General features: G+C 42.0%; 1 protein-coding gene across 1 annotated transcript in view; it reads right to left on the minus strand.

Moving 5' to 3' along the window:
* Window positions 1-19,869, minus strand: part of DNER (delta/notch like EGF repeat containing) — a 326,447-nt gene that overhangs the window by 163,915 nt on the left and 142,663 nt on the right. The window contains exon 5 of the mRNA XM_082464617.1: window positions 980-1,125. Coding sequence (XP_082320743.1) covers window positions 980-1,125 — 146 coding nt within the window. The remainder of the gene's footprint in view (window positions 1-979; window positions 1,126-19,869) is intronic.

Raw genomic sequence — 19,869 nt, forward strand, 5'->3', positions numbered from 1 at the left:
AGGCAGGAGTTGGACGTAGCAAGTGGTGAGAGGGATGGGCGTCCCCTAATGGAACAGGGCCCCTGGTAAGGTGCAGAGTCTCCCTCTCTCACCCTGGTCAGGGGGAGCCTGGACTCCACCTGCCAAAATTGTTCTAAGGGAACCCTGTACTGATGGAGATTGGCTTCCGGGATGGCTGGTCCTTTCCTGGTCTGACTCCTGGTCCCCGTCACTCGGGACATGTCCTCAGCCCCTGCCCCCTGCCCACGTGACCTCAGCTGCTAAAAAGAAGAGGGGACGGGGCTCAGGTCTTCCAGAGTTGATGGCGCTGGTCCACGAAGGCCAAACAGAGTGAGTCAGCCTTCTAGCCCCCACCTCCTCCCCGTTCCTCCTCTTACTTTTCCCTTACTTCTGTAACTCTGTTGTCGGCCCTGGAGACGTGCAAAGTCTAAGGAGGGAATTAGGTCACAACTGGGAAGTAGATGACTCTGTCTTAGCTTTTCTTTCTTCCGCTTCTCGATTCTGCTACCAGATAGATAATACTTCTCACAAAATCCTTACTTGATACCAAAATGAGGAGGTCCAGCACTGCACAAATTTTTTAGTACTTTGTTTAAAAATTATATGGAATTTATATATCTATATGTTGCATACAAATGATTAAAACCAGAAATTCGGGGAGACTTTCAGCAAATGCATTTGCTCTCTCCTCCTTCCTCCTTTATATATATATATATACATACACACACACACACACATACACACACACATATATACATACACACACGTATGTATATGTGTATGTGTGTGTGTATACGTGTGTGTAGGTGTGTGTATATGTGTGTGTGTATATACATGTGTGTATATGTGTGTGTGTATGTGTGTGTATATATACGCGTGTGTGCATATATATGTGTGTGTGTATATATGTGTGTGTGTTTATATGTAAATATAGCCCTATGTAAATATATATTTTTAAAGCTCCCAGGTGTCCCCTCACCTCTGATGGCTTCGTGGTGCATCTTCCTCTTCCCGAGCACTCCAAGTCGTTTGTGTGGCTCTCCCCTGGTGCACAGGTGCTGGCCTTCACCACCAGAGTCAAGCGCAAAGCCACGATAGATTTAGTAACAGAATCATTCACAAAACCTAAAAGAAAATGGGACAATAGTAAACGTAAAGCCAACCAACATTCTTCTGACAAGACTATGACTATAGTTTACACAACATTCAAGTATGGCAAACAAACCAAAATGCAGTAAGTTAAGCCAAGGAATAAAAGCACGTGGCTAATGGCCATTCGAACCTCGGGCCTTTAAGGTAGGCCACTCTTCCCAAGCATCGTGAGGAATGCCTGTCGCCAAGGAAAAGGAGCGCCAGGCACTCCGTCATCACCTTAGTTGCTTTGCTTTGTTCCTGCTCCTGCCCTCTGTGGGCCACTCTGTCTCTGAATTCCATCCCTGCATTAGCACCTTAGAATTCTCTCTGCTTTTGAACCCGTCTTTTCCCCGGCGAGCCACGTGCTTGCATCTCCCTACTCTCTGTCTTCCTGGCTGCTCTGAATAGTCGCAAGCACTAAATCTCCCCCACCCACCCTGCTATGGGTCTCCCCGAGCAGCTCAGTGCCCTCAACAGTGGGCATGCAACATGGGTCACATTCTACGTTGGGTTTGTTCATAAATATCTGCTTGATCACCAATCTGACTGCACTGTATCAATTTCAGTTATGTGGTTTTAACCATCTAATAAAACAGGACCAATCATAGTTGAATACTGATCACAAAAGCATTCATGTGTCATATTTACCACTGAATGATCTTTATGTCAAGTGCAGCTATTTGTACATAGTTGGTAGCAATAAACATGGAATAAATAATAGTCTCCAACTGGCATGAGGAAATAATACTGTAAGTATTGTGTTTCAATGATATAATTATTTCATTAAGAGAGTGTACCTTTTTCTAATCAGAATATTCATTTATTTAGGAATGATTTTTAACTTCAAAATGAACAACTTATAATTAACACCTGCATCACCCAGGAGAAAGACTCCTGCGTTACCCAGAAAAGGTGCTTAAGACAAGGGGGTGGAAATGATTCTAGACAGCCATGCCTCTCTAAGCCCCAATTTTCTTTTCTTCTGGGACTCCTTTCACATCAAAAAAGAATGGTTTTTATGACGACAGCTGGACACAAGCAGAAAGCGAGGCTGTCTGGGCAATGGGGCAACACGATCACGCTGCTCCTTGGACCCGGAAGAGCATCCAGGGACAACAAATCTGCAAAGGGCAAAGCACTACATTAGTGCAAGGGATGTTTTTAACAGGCAGAAGATGGGTTCAAAACAGCAGCAGAGGATTTAATCCTGTTCACAGGCATCAAGGTTATGTTGGGAAATTTGTGCAAGTCAGAGTGGAGTGGAGACACACCTCAACTTCAAGTTTGGAATTAGGAGCCAAATATCTCTTAGTGTCTCGGTAAAGACAGGCACTGCTGGTCTGACACGGAGTAGTATTTTACATCCACAGAGAACTAGTTGCTTTCTTCCTAAGATTCCCTATTGAAAACTTTATGGTAAATTGGCTTTGGGACAGAATGAAAAGGATGGTTTAGGCAAACACACCTCCTCTGTAGAGCTTTCTACTTCTTGGTCACAGTCCCACATCACACAGACACCTCACACCTCCTCCCAGCGCCTGCACACGCCCTGCTCATTCCAACTCTGTAAACGTTCCCATGGTGCCTCTTTGCCTGGAATATACCTCCTTCTCCAGTGATCATAGCTCAGTTCTCAGCCTATTCACAAGCCTTTCCCCAATACCCCAGCCCCCTCCCAGCTCGACCATGTCCATCTGCACTCAAGTACATACTGTTACGTACAGGTCCCTGATTATTTTATGTCTTGGATGGTTACTTGTCAAAACACCTTTACTGTAACTTCCTTGAGGGCAAGGGACAAGTCTCAGAGAAGTGGCAAGTAGGAAGTCAGGATACAGGTACACATAGGACCAGAGCAGTAAAGACAATTGCCAAAGAGGAGTTTCCAGAGTGTGCTGTCATCCAACAAGTCCACTTGGAAGAACAGCCATCATTAGAATACATAAATTCCAGTTTACTAAGAAAGTTGCTTACCAACTTTGATAGAGAAATAGAGCCTGGTACAATGTAGGAGTGCTACCAGAATTCTTATTTTAAAAGACATTTTTACACATAAAATAGTGGAGGTAAAATCAGGTAGTAATTATAAAGGTATTTTTCATCTCTTTGCTCTGTTCTCAAGCTTCACGTTAAATTATTTGAAAAATCTATACCATCTGTCTCCTTACTAAGCATTTAGATCACAGAATGCGCTATAATTCTCTAGAAGAGGCCTCTCTCCAAAGGTGATTTTAAAAATTCTTTTCAACTGTTAAATTTACTGAGCCAGTAGAAATTCAATTGAGGTGGCCCTGAACCAAGATGGCGGAGTACAAGGACATGCTCTCACTCCCTCTTGTGAGAACACCAGAATCACAACTAGCTGCTGGACAATCATCAACAGGAACACACTGGCACTCACCAAAAAAGATACCCCACATCCAAAGACAAAGGAGAAGCCACAATGAGATGGTAGGAGGGGTGCAATCACAGTAAAATCAAATCCCACAACTGCTGGGTGGGTGACTCACAGACTGGAGAACACTTATACCACAGAAGTCCACCCACTGGAGTGAAGGTTCTGAGCCCCACGTCAGGTTCCCAACCTGGGGGTCCGGCAATGGGAGGAGGAATTCCTAGAGAATCAGACTTTGAAGGCCAGTGGGATTTGATTGCACGATTTCGACAGGACTGGGGGTAACAAAGACTCCACTCTTGGAGGTCACACACAAGGTAGTGTGCACGTCGGGACCCAGGGGAAGGAGCAGTGACCCCAGGGGAGACTGAACCAGACCTACCTGCTAGTGTTGGAGGGTCTCCTGCAGAGGCAGGGGGTGGCTGTGGCTCACCGTGGGGACAAGGACACTGGCAGCAGAAGTTCTGGGAAGTACTCCTTGGTGTGATCCCTCCCAGAGGCTGCCATTAGCCCCACCAAAGAGCCCAGGTAGGCTCCAGTGTTGGGTTGCCTCAGGCCAAACAACCAACAGGGAGGGAACCCAGCCCCACCCATCAGCAGTGAAGCAGATTAAAGTTTTACTGAGCTCTGCCCACCAGAGCAACAGTCAGCTCTACCCACCACCAGTCCCTCCCATCAGGAAACTTGCACAAGCCTCTTAGATAGCCTCATCCACCAGAGGGCAGAGAGCAGAAACAAGAAGAACTACAATCCTGCAGCCTGTGGAACAAAAACCACATTACAGAAAGATAGACAAGATGAAAACGCAGAGGGCTATGTACCAGATGAAGGAACAAGATAAAACCCCAGAAAAACAACTAAATGAAGTGGAGATAGGCAACCTCCCAGAAAAAGAATTCAGAAAAACGATAGTGAAGATGATCCAGGACCTCGGAAAAAGAATGGAGGCTAAGATAGAGAAGACGCAATAAATGTTTAACAAAGACCTACAAGAATTAAAGAACAAACAAACAGAGATGAACAATACAATAACTGAAATGAAAAATACACTAGAAGTATTCAATAGCAGAATAACTAAGGCAGAAGAACGGATAAGTGACCTGGAAGACAGAATGGTGGAATTCACTGCTGCAGAACAGATTAAAGAAAAAAGAATGACAAGAAATGAAGACAGCCTAAGAGACCTCTGGGACAACATTAAACGCAACAACATTCGCATTATAGGGGTCCCAGAAGGAGAAGAGAGAGAGAAAGGACCAGAGAAAATATTTGAAGAGATTATAGTCGAAAACTTCCCTAAGATGGGAAAGGAAATAGCCACCCAAGTCCAGGAAGCGCAGAGAGTCCCATACAGGATAAACCCAAGGAGAAACACGCCGAGACACATAGTAATCAAATTGGCAAAAATTAAAGACAAAGAAAAACTATTAAAAGCAGCAAGGGAAAAATGACAAATAACATACAAGGGAACTCCCACAAGGTTAACAGCTGATTTCTGAGCAGAAACTCTACAAGCCAGAAGGGAGTGGCATGATATATTTAAAGTGATGAAAGGGAAGAACTTACAACCAAGATTACCCTACACAGCAAGGATCTCATTCAGATTCAACGGAGAAATCAAAAGCTTTACTGACAAGCAAAAGCTAAGAGAATTCAGCACCACCAAACCAGCTCTACAACAAATGCTAAAGGAACTTCTCTAAGTGGGAAACACAAGAGAAGAAACGGACCTACAAAAACAAACCCAAAACAATTAAGAAAATGGTCATAGGAACATACATATCGATAATTACCTTAAACGTGAATGGATTAACTGCTCGAACCAAAAGACACAGGCTCATTGAATGGATACAAAAACAAGACCCATATATATGCTGTCTACAAGAGACCCACTTCAGACCTAGGGACACATACAGACTGAAAGTGAGGGGATGGAAAAAGATATTCTATGCAAATGGAAATCAAAAGAAAGCTAGAGAAGCAATATTCATATCAGATAAAATAGACTTTAAAATAAAGAGTGTTACAAGAGACAAGGAAGGACACTACATAATGATCCAGGGATCAATCCAAGAAGAAGATATAACAATTATAAATATATATGCATCCAACACAGGAGCACCTCAATACATAAGGCAACTGCTAACAGCTATAAAAGAGGAAATCCACAGTAACACAATAATAGTGGGGGACTTTAACACCTCACTTACACCAATGGACAGATCATCCAAACAGAAAATTAATAAGGAAACAGAAGCTTTAAATGACACAATAGACCAGATAGATTTAATTGATATTTATAGGACATTCCATCCAAAAACAGCAGATTACACTTTCTTCTCAAGTGTGCACGGAACATTCTCCAGGACAGATCACATCTTGGGTCACAAATCAAGCCTCAGTAAATTTAAGAAAATTGAAGTCATATCAAGCATCTTTTCTGACCACAACAAAATGAGATTAGAAATCAATTACAGGGGAAAAAAATGTAAAAAACACAAACACATGGAGGCTAAACAATACGTAACTAAATAACCAAGAAATCACTGAAGAGATCACTGAAGAAATAAAAGAAGAAATCAAAAAATACTGAGAGACAAATGACAATGGAAACACAACAATCCAAAACCTATGGGATGCAGCAAAAGCAGTTCTAAGAGGGAAGTTTATAGCAATACAATCTTACCTCAAGAAACAAGAAAAACTCAAATAAACAATCTAACCTTACACCTAAAGGAACTAGAGAAAGAAGAACAAACAAAACCCAAAGTTAGCAGAAGGAAAGAAATCATAAAGATCAGAGCAGAAATAAATGAAATAGAAACAAGAAAACAATAGCAAAGATCAATAAAACTAAAAGCTGGTTCTTTGAGAAGATAAACAAAATTGATAAACCATTAGCCAGACTCATCAAGAAAATGAGGGAGAGGACTCGAATCAATATAATTCGAAATGAAAAAGGAGAAGTTACAACAGACACCGCAGAAACACAAAGCAACCTAAGAGACTACTACAAGCAACTCTATGCCAATAAAATGGACAACCTGGAAGAAATGGACAAATTCTTAAAAAGGTATAACCTTCCAAGACTGAACCAGGAAGAAATAGAAAATATGAACAGACCAATCACAAGTAATGAAATTGAAACTGTGATTAAAACTCTTCCAACAAACAAAAGTCCAGGACCAGATGGCTTCAGAGATGGATTCTATCAAACATTTAGAGAAAAGCTAACACCCATCCTTCTCAAACTCTTCCAAAAAATTGTGGAGGAAGGAACACTCCCAAACTCATTCTACGAGGCCACCATCACCCTGATACCAAAACCAGACAAAGATACTACAAAAAAAGAAAATTACAGACCAATATCACTCATGAATATAGACGCAAAAATCCTCAACAAAATACTAACAAACAGAATCCAACAACACATTAAAAGGATCCTACACCATGATCAAGTGGGATTTATCCCAGGGATGCAAGGATTCTTCAATATACGCAAATCAGTCAATGAGATACACCATATTAACAAAATGAAGAATAAAAACCATATGATCATCTCAATAGATGCAGAAAAAGCTTTTGACAAAATTCAACACCCATTTATGATAAAAACTCTCCAGAAAGTGGGCATAGAGGGAACCTACCTCAACATAATAAAGGCCATATACGACAAACCCACAGCAAACATCATTCTCAATGGTGAAAAACTGAAAGCATTTCCTCTAAGATCAGGACAAGAAAAGGATGTCCACTCTCACCACTATTATTCAACATAGCTTTGGAAGTCCTAGCCACGGCAATCAGAGAAGAAAAAGAAATAAAAGGAATACAAATTGGAACAGAAGAAGTAAAACTGTTTGCAGATGACATGATACTATACATAGAGAATCCTAAAGATGGCACCAGAAAACTACTAGAGCTAATCAATGAATTTGGTAAAGTTGCAGGATACAAAATTAATGCACAGAAATCTCTTGCATTCTTATATGCTAATGATGAAAAATCTGAAAGAGAAATTAAGGAAACACTCCCATTTACCACTGCAACAAAAAGAATAAAATACCTAGGAATAAACCTACCTAGGGAGAAAAAAGACCTGTATGCAGAAAACTATAAGACACTGATGAAAGAAATTAAAGATGATACCAACAGATGGAGAGATATACCATGTTCTTGGATTGGAAGAATCAATATTGTGAAAATGACTATACTACCCAAAGCAATCTACAGATTCAATGCAATCCTTATCAAATTATCAGTGGCATTTTTTACGGAACTAGAACAAATCATCTTAAAATTTGTATGGAGACACAAAAGACCCCGAATAGCCAAAGCAGTCTTGATGGAAAAAAAAGGAGCTGGAGGAATCATACTCCCTGACTTCACACTATACTACAAGGCTACAGTCATCCAGACAATACGGTACTGGCACAAAAATAGAAACATAGATCAATGGAACAAGATAGAAAGCCCAGAGATAAACCCACACACCTATGGTCAACTAATCTATGACAAAGGAGGCAAGGATATACAATGGAGAAAAGACAGTCTCTTCAATAAGTGGTGCTGGGAAAACTGGACAGCTACATGTAAAAGAATGAAATTAGAACACTCCCTAACACCATACACAAAAATAAACTCAATGGATTAGAGACCTAAATGTAAGACCGGACACTATAAAACTCTTAGATGAAAACATAGGAAGAACACTCTTTGACATAAATCACAGCAAGATCTTTTTTGATCCACCTCCTAGAGTAATGGAAATAAAAACAAAAATAAACAAATGGGACCTAATGAAACTTAAAAGCTTTTGCACAGCAAAGGAAACCATAAAGAAGACGAAAAGACAACTCTCAGAATGGGAGGAAATATTTGCAAACGAATCAACAGACAAAGGATTAATCTCCAAATATATAAGCAGCTCATGCAGCTCAATATTAAAAAAACAAACAACCGAATCCATAAATGGGCAAAAGACCTAAATAGACATTTCTCCAAAGAAGACATACAGATGGCCAAAAAGCACATGAAAAGCTGCTCAACATCACTAATTATTAGAGAAATGCAAATCAAAACTACAATGAGGTATCACCTCACACCGGTTAGAATGGGCATCATCAGAAAATCTACAAATAAATGCTGGAGAGGGTGTGGAGAAAAGGGAACCCTCCTGCACTGTTGGCGGGAATGTAAATTGATACAGCCACTATGGAGAACAGTATGGAGAGTCCTTAAAAAACTAAAAATAGAACTACCATATGACCCAGCAATCCCACTACTGGGCATATACCCAGAGAAAACCATAATTCAAAAAGACACATGCACCCCAATGTTCATTGCACCACTATTTACAATAGCCAGGTCATGGAAGCAAACTAAATGCCCATCGACAGACGAATGGATAAAGAAGAGGTGGTATATATATACAGTGGAATATTACTCAGCCATAAAAAGGAATGAAATTGGGTCATTTGTTGAGACATGGATGGATCTAGAGACTGTCATACAGAGTAAAGTAAGTCAGAAAGAGAAAAACAAATATCGTATATTAACGCATATATGTGGAACCTAGAAAAATGGTACTGATGAACCTGTTTTCAGGGCAGAAATAGAGACACAGATGTAGAGAACAAACGTATGGACACCAAGGGGGTAAAGCCACGGTGGGGTGGGGGTGGGGGTGGGATGAATTGGGTGATTGGGATTGACAGGTATACACTGATGTGTATAAAATTGATGACTAATAAGAAGCTGCTGTATAAAATAATGAATAAAATAAAATTTAAAAATTAAAAAAAATGCTGCTTAAAACAATAAATTAAAGCCTTCTCCTGATTCAGTCAAAAAAAGAAATTCAATTGAATGAGCAGTTTAAAATATGCACAATATAGTTTTCTAAATAGTTTGCTTCCATTTCCTCAAAGAACGTTTCCTGCGCTCACTTCTACAAACCAGGCACTGTATTAGATTTTAAGGTTACAGAGAGAAGTCAGCCTTGGTTTGTGCCACTCCAAACTTTGGTCAAGAGCAGTGGTCCTTAACTAGTTTAGAAACCAGAAGCTTTATATTTTTGCAGGCGCTTTTTCCAAGTACATATTTCCAAGTTCCAACATAAGTGATTCAGTGTCAATGGTCTTGGCTGGGCCCCTGTAGGCATGTTATTTATATTTTTTAATTTTTATAAATAAGGTTTTATTAGAATATAGTCTATTCGTTTATTTACATACTGTCTGGACTTCTTTTGCACTATGACTGAGTTGAGTAGTTGTAACAGAGACTGGATGGTCCACAGAGTCTACAATATTTACTACCTGGTGCCACACTGAAAAGATTTGTGACCACCATGGTAGGCACTGGGCATACACGGAGAAAAGACGGATGTCATGTATGTCCTCGTGGAATTTACAGTCCAGCAGGGAAAACCAGAAGATAAAGTGAGCGATATACTTATCTGGGTCAGAAGCATCTGACCTAGCCTAAGGGGAGCAAGAAAGGCTTTCTAGGGAAAGCGTGGTGAAGCTGAGTTCCAAAGGATATGTGGAAACTCATCAGGCAAAGGAAAAGCGAGAATAGTGTCCCAATCAGAGGAAATAACTTTACATATGTATGTGTGTGTGTGTGTGTGTGTGTGTGTGTGTGTGTGTGTGTGTGTGTGTGTGTATGTAACATAATTTCTCTCAGTACTTGGTGTTGTCCTCAGTACATTCTGGTTTTCAATGTAGTTGACTATCCAATAATTATTGCTTAAAAGTCCTTGACTCTAAATCTTTAGGACAGAAAGCTTCAGCTCACTCCCTTCCAGGTGGTCCCCCATTGCACAGTGAGTCCTAGTTCTAGAAGTGATTCGAGATGCCTCAGGGCAGCGGTGGGAACACTTCGTTTGAGCATGTGAGACAGTCCATATTAAGACAGTAAACAGGTGACTTCCCTGGTGGTCCAGTGGTAAGGAATCTGCCTTCCAATGTAGGGGACACGTGTTCGATCCCTGGTCGGGGAACTAAGATCCCACATGCCGCGCGGCAACTAAGCCCGTGGGCCACAACTAGAGAGAGAAAAAAACTCACGCGCCACAACTAGAGAGAAGCCCGTGCACCATAAGGAAAGATCCCACGTGCCTCAACAAAGATCCCGAGTGCCGCAACTAAGACCCGATGCAGCCAAAAACAAAAAAGACACTAAACATATTTCTTCCTGAAAGCCCAATATACACTTTGGGAGTTTAGGCATATTATTTAAAAAGACTCCCTAAGTAATTCGGACATGTGCTTCCACTTAAGAACCACTGGTCTGATAGAAAAACGAATCTAAGTCACAGAAGTAATGTTCTTGTTAAGGTAACAATCACCTTGAATTAGAGGCACGTAAGCCTCCGGAAGCACACTGTGCCCGTCTATGTTTGAAAGTCTAGGCAACTCTGTGATATTTAGGTGATACTCGTATTCCCTCACTCATCATAAGTCTCTGAAGTTCCTGGAGACAACTTTGATAAAAGTTGCTATATTAGCTTTATTTGCTTAATAACACTGAGTGTTTGGGTCCTAAAACCCCTTAGTAAACTCTTAAAGAAATCAATCTTTACAGCAGTGTATCACACATTACTACATAATCTCTGATTATGTCACCTAATCCCCCCAAATGAGTCAACAGCATAATAAGCATGTTATCTTCAGCAGTACTCTGTTCACATGAGGAGAACGGTGCGTGGCAGCTCCGTCCAGGTATAAGTGTAATTTCAGTAAGTTGTTTGCACCTCCCTTTGATCATGTCTAAGGGAAAAATGCTTGGAGTTCCTCCCAATGAAAAGTAATCCTGTCCATTTTAACTCTCCGCAAGCTGCAGCTGGGTTAGAGCAAAGCAGCCCTCAGGAAAGCCGTCATGCCAAGACCAGGAACTGTGCTCTTTACAAAGAAGCAGCAGGAGGGATCTGAAATAAAACAGAATTCATTTTTTTTTTAAAAAGAAGTTCTTTGGGGCTTTATGGGTGAGCACTTGAGAGGTGCTGAAAAGCCAGTGTGATTTCTTTGACTCAGCCCTCGAAATGATGGCACTTCTAACACGCTTATAAGAAATGCCGAGGAAATGGTCACAATTTTTTTTCTCGTCCTTAGTGGTATGAAATCAATATATGTAACATCATTCCTGAGACAGGTCTGAATAGAAAGGCTTGTGCTCATTCAGAATTCCAAGAACCATAGGCCAACTGCTTAACTAAAGACAAAAACCGGTAAAGTCAGAGTGAGGGTGAGACCCCAGTTCTGTCCACAGAGCTGTTAGAGAATGAGCTTTTGTCAACACCTGCACTTTCTATGGCCTTTTCATTCAAAAACTAAAGAACTGATGCCACATAGGAGGCTATGAAGTTGCTCCAGCAAAAGCGTGGTTTAAATTATAAGCAAGAAAGGGGAATAGATAGAGGAGAAATATACAAGGGAAAGGAAAATAGAAAGAAGGAAGGAGGGAGGGATGGAGAAAGGAAGATTGAAAAAGAAAACCAAAGCATGAGATAGAAACTGCGTGAGACAGAAGAAAAGGAGACACTAATACAGAAAGACAAGGAAAGCAGAAATGGAGAAAAGAAAACGAAGGCTGTCCAGCAAAAGTTTCAGGGGTTCTCCCACCTTTTGTTATGGAAGGACATTTCATCATCTTCTCATGTTCGTGCCCTTAGATTCCTCATTCCAACCACAACACGTGTAAAATGAGAGTTCTCTGAAACAGTTCATGGATAAACATTTGTTTGAATCATAACTGTGTTCAGTCCAAGTCTATGATTCTGATTATGAGGCCAAAATACTGAGTGCCTCTAAGTGGAGAGACTGTGCATTCTGTGTGCATAAGCCAGCTGGGGGGGGGATGGGGCGGGACGGAGGGCCACCCAGGACAGAGGGAGAGCTGAGCTCACTCAGCAGACGATGACTGAGCTCCAGGTAGCAGGCAGCGTCTAGGTTGGGTCCTGAAGGCTGCAAAAGAGCCAGTGAAGAGAGCTGAGGACATCAGCGTGTCAGATGGATGAGGTCAGTGTGTCAAGGGCCGGCGCCCAGATGAGGACACAGAGGCAGGAGGGGCCAGATTAGAGGGGGTCTCGTGACCCTTAGGGCAACGGGAATCCACTAAAGAGTGTGGAACACACAGGATTTATGCTTTTTCAAAGATCACATTTTGGAGGAAGAACCAGGAAGACTTTCGTAAGGATTGGATGAGGGAAAAGAAGGAATCATACGTAGTGTGGCAACCTCGTGTGCGGTGGTGCTGGAAAGTGACCAGGATGTCCGCCGTGGGCAGGTTAAGTCGGAGGTTCTGATGAGATGCGCCCCTCCACACACGCGCAAATGGAGCAGCCAAGTCGGTGGTTCAACATAGGACATGCGTAGTTCGGAACATCAGGGCTGAAGATCTACATCTGGGCCTCACCTGAATCTGGGGGGTTCTACACCACTGGGACAAAAGTGCACTCTTAGAGAAGAGAGAGAAAGACCAGAGCCCAGAACCAAGCTTTACAGGCCAATATTCACAGAATAAACTTAGTGTTATATCGATAAATAGAGATTAGACCAGACCAGAATCATACTAGAAAATTTAACTAAAAACAAATGCGACTTTTCCTTAGTAGACTTGATTAAGAAAAGATTTCTGCACCATGAAGGAGATAAAGAACCACAAGGAGGAGACTGCGGTCCATGACAAAGAAAAATGTCTCAAGGACACCATTCAGCTCAACATTCAGAGGCTGGGAAAGGAAGGGAAAGGGGAGGGAAGGAGGGGGAAAAGATAACACTGCACTTGAAAGGTCCACTTCTACTCACTACACAACTGAGTGATTTCCCTAACGAGCTTTAAAACAACAATGAAGGAAAACTCTCTCCAAAGATTATCCTGGGATCTGTTAACACCCTCAAGTAACTAGTTATGATGATAAATAAAGGCTGGGTTTCCTTCTCTGCACGTCCCCACTGCCCCTAGCTCTTTTTTTTTTTTTTTTAAAGATTTATTGATTGATTGATTGATTGATTGCTGTGTTGGGTCTTCGTTTCTGTGCGAGGGCTCTCTCTAGCTGCGGCAAGTGGGGGCCACTCTTCATCGCGGTGCGCGGGCCTCTCACTATCGCGGCCTCTCCCGTTGCGGAGCACAGGCTCCAGACGCGCAGGCTCAGCAGTTGTGGCTCACGGCCCCAGTTGCTCCACGGCACGTGGGATCCTCCCAGACCAGGGCTCGAACCCGTGTCCCCTGCATTAGCAGGCAGATTCTCAACCACTGCGCCACCAGGGAAGCCCCCTTCCCCTAACTCTTGCACGGACACACACAAACACTCTGTCCCGCCCTCGGGCCCACACTGTGCTCATTAACACGGTAATAAAATGTTCTGCCATCATTACAGTCCTTTTAGAGCAGCGACTTCGCCAAACTCATTCCCTTGGTGCTAATGAGAAGTAGAGAGCAACCGAAAGGGGACCCTGTCATTACCTTTGGGATGGACTGGTCCAGTATCCATTAGAGAGCGCCAGAGGGCTGGCTCCTGGCCATTAACCGTTCATCCTACCACTTGGCTTCTTCAATATTAAGACCAAAGACTCTTAAATGGACTTAGTAGTTAAGGTCTCATTGGGATTAAGAACAAGCGAGATTTGCACTTCTTACTTCAGCGGTTTGGCTAAAGACCGTTTTCTTTCCTGTTAAAGGGAATGCATACGTCCAAAATAAAAACTCTGACCGTTGGAAACAGACTGCTGAGTTTTCCTATTAAGACCTGGCGAGTCATTTGGCACAAAAAACTATAACCTATAAAACCTGTTCACAATCCAGGAAGTTCCACGGCTGGCACCAGCTAGGCATGAAAGGTTTCAAATATCACAGATCCAGCTCCACCTGCAGACTCAGGGCTTTTGCATTAGCCTGGGCACTGGGAAGGCAAACGCCTCCAATTCCCACAATTCGATTCGCAGAAGCAGGGATAAGATGGCGTGTCTGCGCCAACTCTTCAGGAAGGTGGGATGGAGGTTAGGGCAAAGCTTAATAAGCCAGGCAGGATCCCCATGGATTTGTGACTCAATACCTGGGGGCTGGGAAGCAAAACCTGAGAAATAAATCATCTTTTGACAGTATCTGGCCAAAGGCAAAAAGAGTGCTTGATGCAGGGTACGAACTTGAACCTAGACCGAATCCAGGGCAGCATGATGCTAAAACAAGGCTTACTAATACACCTCCTGCTATAGGAACAGAGCTGTCCTTCCACTGCACGTACGCGGAATGCAGTCAGACCACAAGTTAAGGGGGGAAAGTGAAGGAACACTAAAGAGCTGTCACTACACCCAAGTACAATTACAATGATGCCTCATTCGCTGGAGAACCTGCCTGGCCACACCGACCATCTTAGAGCTCACCCAAACTCTTTCTACCTTTTCTCAACAAAGCTTTCTTTGGATTTCCTTGTGAAAGTCTGCATTCTGTTGTTGTTCATTTGCTTGTTTGCTTGCTTTGAAGCTTTGTTGCTTGCAGCAGTAAATTGCTTTTTGGAAAATTCACCTGTCCATTAACTCTCATTTTCTGTGGGTTCCTGAGTAAGGTATGGCCAAAAATGCTTTCAGGATTCGAGACACAATGGCACATAACAGCAACGATCCAACTGTAATACTTTTACCATTGCCACTCATTTAAATCATCAGGTAGATTGCACCTAGCCAGATGACTAGTTAAAGTATATAATAAGTAATATCATTTGCTCTAAAGGGAAAAAGAAATTGTAAAGATAATGGGAACATACTATAGAAAAAAGTACACACAATCAGCTTGCTATCCCCTGAAGAGAGATTGGTTTATGCTCCACAATCTGTCAGACACAGCAGCCCTCAACAACTACTTCCCAACTTTGCCAATATCTCAGCAGCCCCCTCTCTCTATATCCTGCAGAGAAAACTGAAAATTCAATATGAAACACAGGCTGAAAAAATGAACACAAAGCTTTAGGTTAAGAGTTCTTAGGTTGACATTCTATACTTTTCCAAAACAAGTATCTATTCCCACAGTAAAGGGTTACTAGCCCAGAGTGCTATATTTTTGTTTAATTTTCTCAAGATAGTCGCCCTACCACACTCCTTTTTCCACTAAAATTAAACTAAATTATTTGTCCTGAGTAAGACCTGAGTATTTGAACCGTGGGAGGTTGCCCACTGTTATCCCTTCTCCCCATATTGCTTTAATAACAGAACTGGGAGTTTTTGCTGGGAACAACTGGGTCACCCAGCCTCTCCTCAGTGACTTGGGGAGAGGATGCGAGGCACTTCTGTGCTATACATTTAAGAAGACAAAGCAAGTGCTCTTTTTGTCCTTTCCCCCTTCCCAGTGGCTGATATGCCACTGGGGCAACCAGGGCAGCCGGTTTGAATCCAGAGATGGGATCTGTGTGCTGAGGCTGCAGCGCTGCCCTCCATCCTGGACCAGCTACCTCTAGATTGAAACACTGAAACGGAGCAAGACCCTATGGTCCTTCCCCACCACGTCCCCTGCCTGCATTTTGTCTGTAGAAAAACTTTAGCCAAAAAACAAGTTTATTCAGAGAAGTGAGAAAATGCATAAGCAGAGGAAAACCATCAAACAAGACCAGATAACAATAGTTCAGTCATTAAACAAAGTCAAGGACCTTAAGTTCCTTTTCAAGGTCTATAGATAGTATTCTGAGCCATATCCTCTGAGCTGTCTTATAGATACTGAAAGCCCTACCAGGTGGAAGAAGTTAACTACGTGATGACCAGGATGTAGCCACGACATAAGTTGCCACAATTCCGAGAACTGGCTTCAAAGAAATGGGAACAAACCGACTCCAGAACTGAAGATTAACTGTCCTTAAAACAATCAAGATGACGCCAATCAGACCACCGCATGACCAATTTCAAGATGACGGTCAGAGCTGACTGTGCAGGTTCTGCATGGTGCCCCCTCCCTCCCTCTGCCTATACACCCCTGAAACTCCCCTTTAAAAGCTCTTGCCCCTGATGGTCAGGGCGGGGAGTCCACCACCACCACCCGCCACCCCCGCCGTGGCCGGCCTCCAAAATAATGCAAACTTTCCTTTCCACCAACCTTGCCTTTTTATTGGCTTTAGAGTGGCAAGCAAACTGACCCCACTTTCTGTAACAACATAAGCGAGAAATTAACGTGTAACTCGTTTAAGCCACTGTATTCGCGGTCTCTCCATTACAACAGCTTAGACTGCACCTTGACCAACACAGGCCTGCCAAGGAACCACATCAAACTCCTTCCCCTGTGCTGCATCCCCCCACCCCTGCCACTTGACTCAGAAGGAATCGTCATTTAGCTAATACTTAGTGTTCCAAACTCACAACATACTAACTCCATCACTTCCCCCCTCCCTCCTCTTCCTTAATATTTACGAGGCAGGGTTGGCCATCAAAGTGGCTCAGCTTCTATCAGACACAGGAAGAGTAGGAGGGAATTGAGCACCAGTTTAGGAAAAAATACTTAATATTATTCCTCTTATCACACAGGAATATTATAAATATATATGTTAACAGATGAGATATTCTAGAATTGGATTTTAACATTTTATGTATTCTGTATACAGTATATGTTTCACATTACAGAAGTGGGTAATTGTCCACCATATCCATCCATTAATTCCAAGTGAACGCCTCCTGATTAGCGGCTTTACAGTAAATACTAAAACAAGTAACCATGTGCTGACATGAGGGTAATGGGAGATTACACCAGGCTCTACCACCAGGTGGTCTGAGTTCTTACCAGCTCTGTGACTTTGGGAGAGATATTTACATCCTTCATGCCTTGGATTCCTTCTCCCTGAAATAGAGATAATAACACTACCTATTTTTTACCGTGGTTGTTATGATTAAAGATCTTAACATGGGCAAAGGTTTTAATACAGTGAAGCCTATCATAAGGACTCTATAACTCATCATAATTATCAACATCCCCACCATTGTCTCAGTTAGCTTGGGCTGCTATAGCAGAATACCATAAGCTGGGTGACTTAAACAATAAATATTTATTCCTTACAGTTCTGGAGGCTACAAGTCTGAGATCAGGGTGCCCGCATGGTCAGGTTCTTGGTGAAGACACCTCTTCCTGATTTACAGATAGCTGCCTTTTCTCTGTACCTTCACGTGGTGGAGAGAAAGCCCTGATCCTTCATCTCCTTATCAAGGCACTAATCTTACAATGAGGGCTCCATCATCATGCCTCAATCTAACTCTAATCACCTCCCAAAGGCGCCACTTCCAAATGCCACTTACTGGGGGTGAGGGTTTCAACATATAAGTTTGGGAGAGGAGGGACACAAACATTCAGTCCCTAGCAATCAACATCACCGTCATCACTACCATTATCACCATCATCATCGTTATCATCACCTCCGTCATCACCATCACCACCAACAACGTCACTATCATCATCAACACCATCATCACTATCATCAACAGCAATACCGACAAACAACATCTATTTAAAGTTGGGTCCTGAATGAAACTTAGACTTGTGTAGGTCTGAAAAAAAGGCTCTGGGAAGGCATGTCCCCTGAGAAAACAGCAGAGCCAAGATGCAAGCACGAAGGTCATTTAGAGAGTCGAAACTTTGAAATAAATTTTTATTTAATGATTGCTACTTTTAAAAATTATAGTTCGAATTTTAAGATAATGTCCAAATAAAAGTACCTTCATAATAATGTGACTTAGGTTATCTGCCATTTTGAATAATTCATGCCTAGGTTATATTTTAAAAAGCTAAGCTCTAGGCTTTACTTAAAGTTGTAAAATATATATATATATTTTATATATACACACATATATATGGGTGAATAAATGAGGTATGGCTACAATGTATAGGATTAAAAGACATTTTTTAAAATGTATAACCAACAATAATACAAGAGACACTGGCCAATACAATGGCATAATGGTATAAAATATTCAAATGATAAAATCCTCTTTTGAAGCAAAATTTACAACTAAGCCTGTCAAACCTCTCTATGTGCCTATTTTGGGCATTAAGTAATCTCCATTTAGAAAAAAAAATTCTCATTGCATATGAAAACCACTTCTTAATTGGACACATTTTTTAATGCCAGTTCCTGAATACCCATTGGTAGAACATGAAAAGTAATTTGTCTTTTCCTTTGAAATTTTGTTGGCTCACAGAATATACAACTGAAATTCCTCATTTATTTAATCTCTTTTTCAATGTCTATCTGATCACCCTTTCATAATCAGTTAGAATTACATCACTTAATCTTCCATTAGTACACTTTCAACTCATCAACTACTAGTAAATCAATTGCTAAATTACTGTAGAATTCATATACAATGAATGTCCATCATGTCCAGTCATTAATACCCAGTGAATGCATCCTGATTAATGACATTACCATGAATGCCAAAATAATTAATCACTTCTCTGTGTTGATGTGAGGGTAATGGGAGATTATAAATGCACAGCTAATTGGGGCTGCAGATGACTTTATAACATCAGGGAGCCAGGGGATCGGGCCTTCAGAGGAGCTAACATGAAAAGCTGTTGATTGACATGTTTACCTTCTTCGCTGCTGTGAACACGATCTTGCGATTGCCTTTGTTCTATTATATCTCTTTGCTCCGCTTTGATTCAAAACCCCACATTTAAGTGGCCACCGACAAGACTACCTGGTAACTTCAAGGTCATATGGAAGACGTGACCTGAATTTACAAGTGTTTGGTGAGATTTCTAATTTGAGATGCATTTGCTTCTTGAATTATGCACAACAACTTTATGTTTCTGTGCAGGTATTTGTTGCACTAAAAATAGAATAAGCTAGTGTATTTCAATAATGCCCCAATGTGTGCCATGGTTTGAGGAAAAAAAGAAATTGGGAGGTATGGAGAGGTTGACTCCAATTCAGCCTGTTTGGCTGGGCTATTTCTAGCTCCTATTAGCATTTTCATCACAAGAAAGGTCACACCGTCTGTCCTCAAGATGCTCAGAGGCAGCCTTCCCTACCTGCTTCATTTTCAGGAGCTCCAAGAAGGTCTCCACGACTAGGGCCCTCTCCTGTCTGGCTCACAAACCCCTGGAATCAGAATTACCCACAGAGTTTATTTAATAAACTGTTATTTCTGCTCCACCCTGACCCAGTGAAGCAGAATCTCTGGGGATGTGACCACAGACGCCTGTGGGTCTACCACTCCCCCAGATGTCTGACTGCCAGGCATGGAAGCTGCTGTCTTAAGAATGACCTGGGGCTTCCCTGGTGGCGCAGTGGTTGAGAATCTGCCTGCCAATGCAGGGGACATGGGTTCGAGCCCTGGTCTGGGAAGATCCCACATGCCGCGGAGCAA

This window comes from Balaenoptera physalus (genome assembly GCF_965194825.1).
Source record: "Balaenoptera physalus genome assembly, chromosome: 6".
NCBI classification, from domain to species: domain Eukaryota; kingdom Metazoa; phylum Chordata; class Mammalia; order Artiodactyla; family Balaenopteridae; genus Balaenoptera; species Balaenoptera physalus.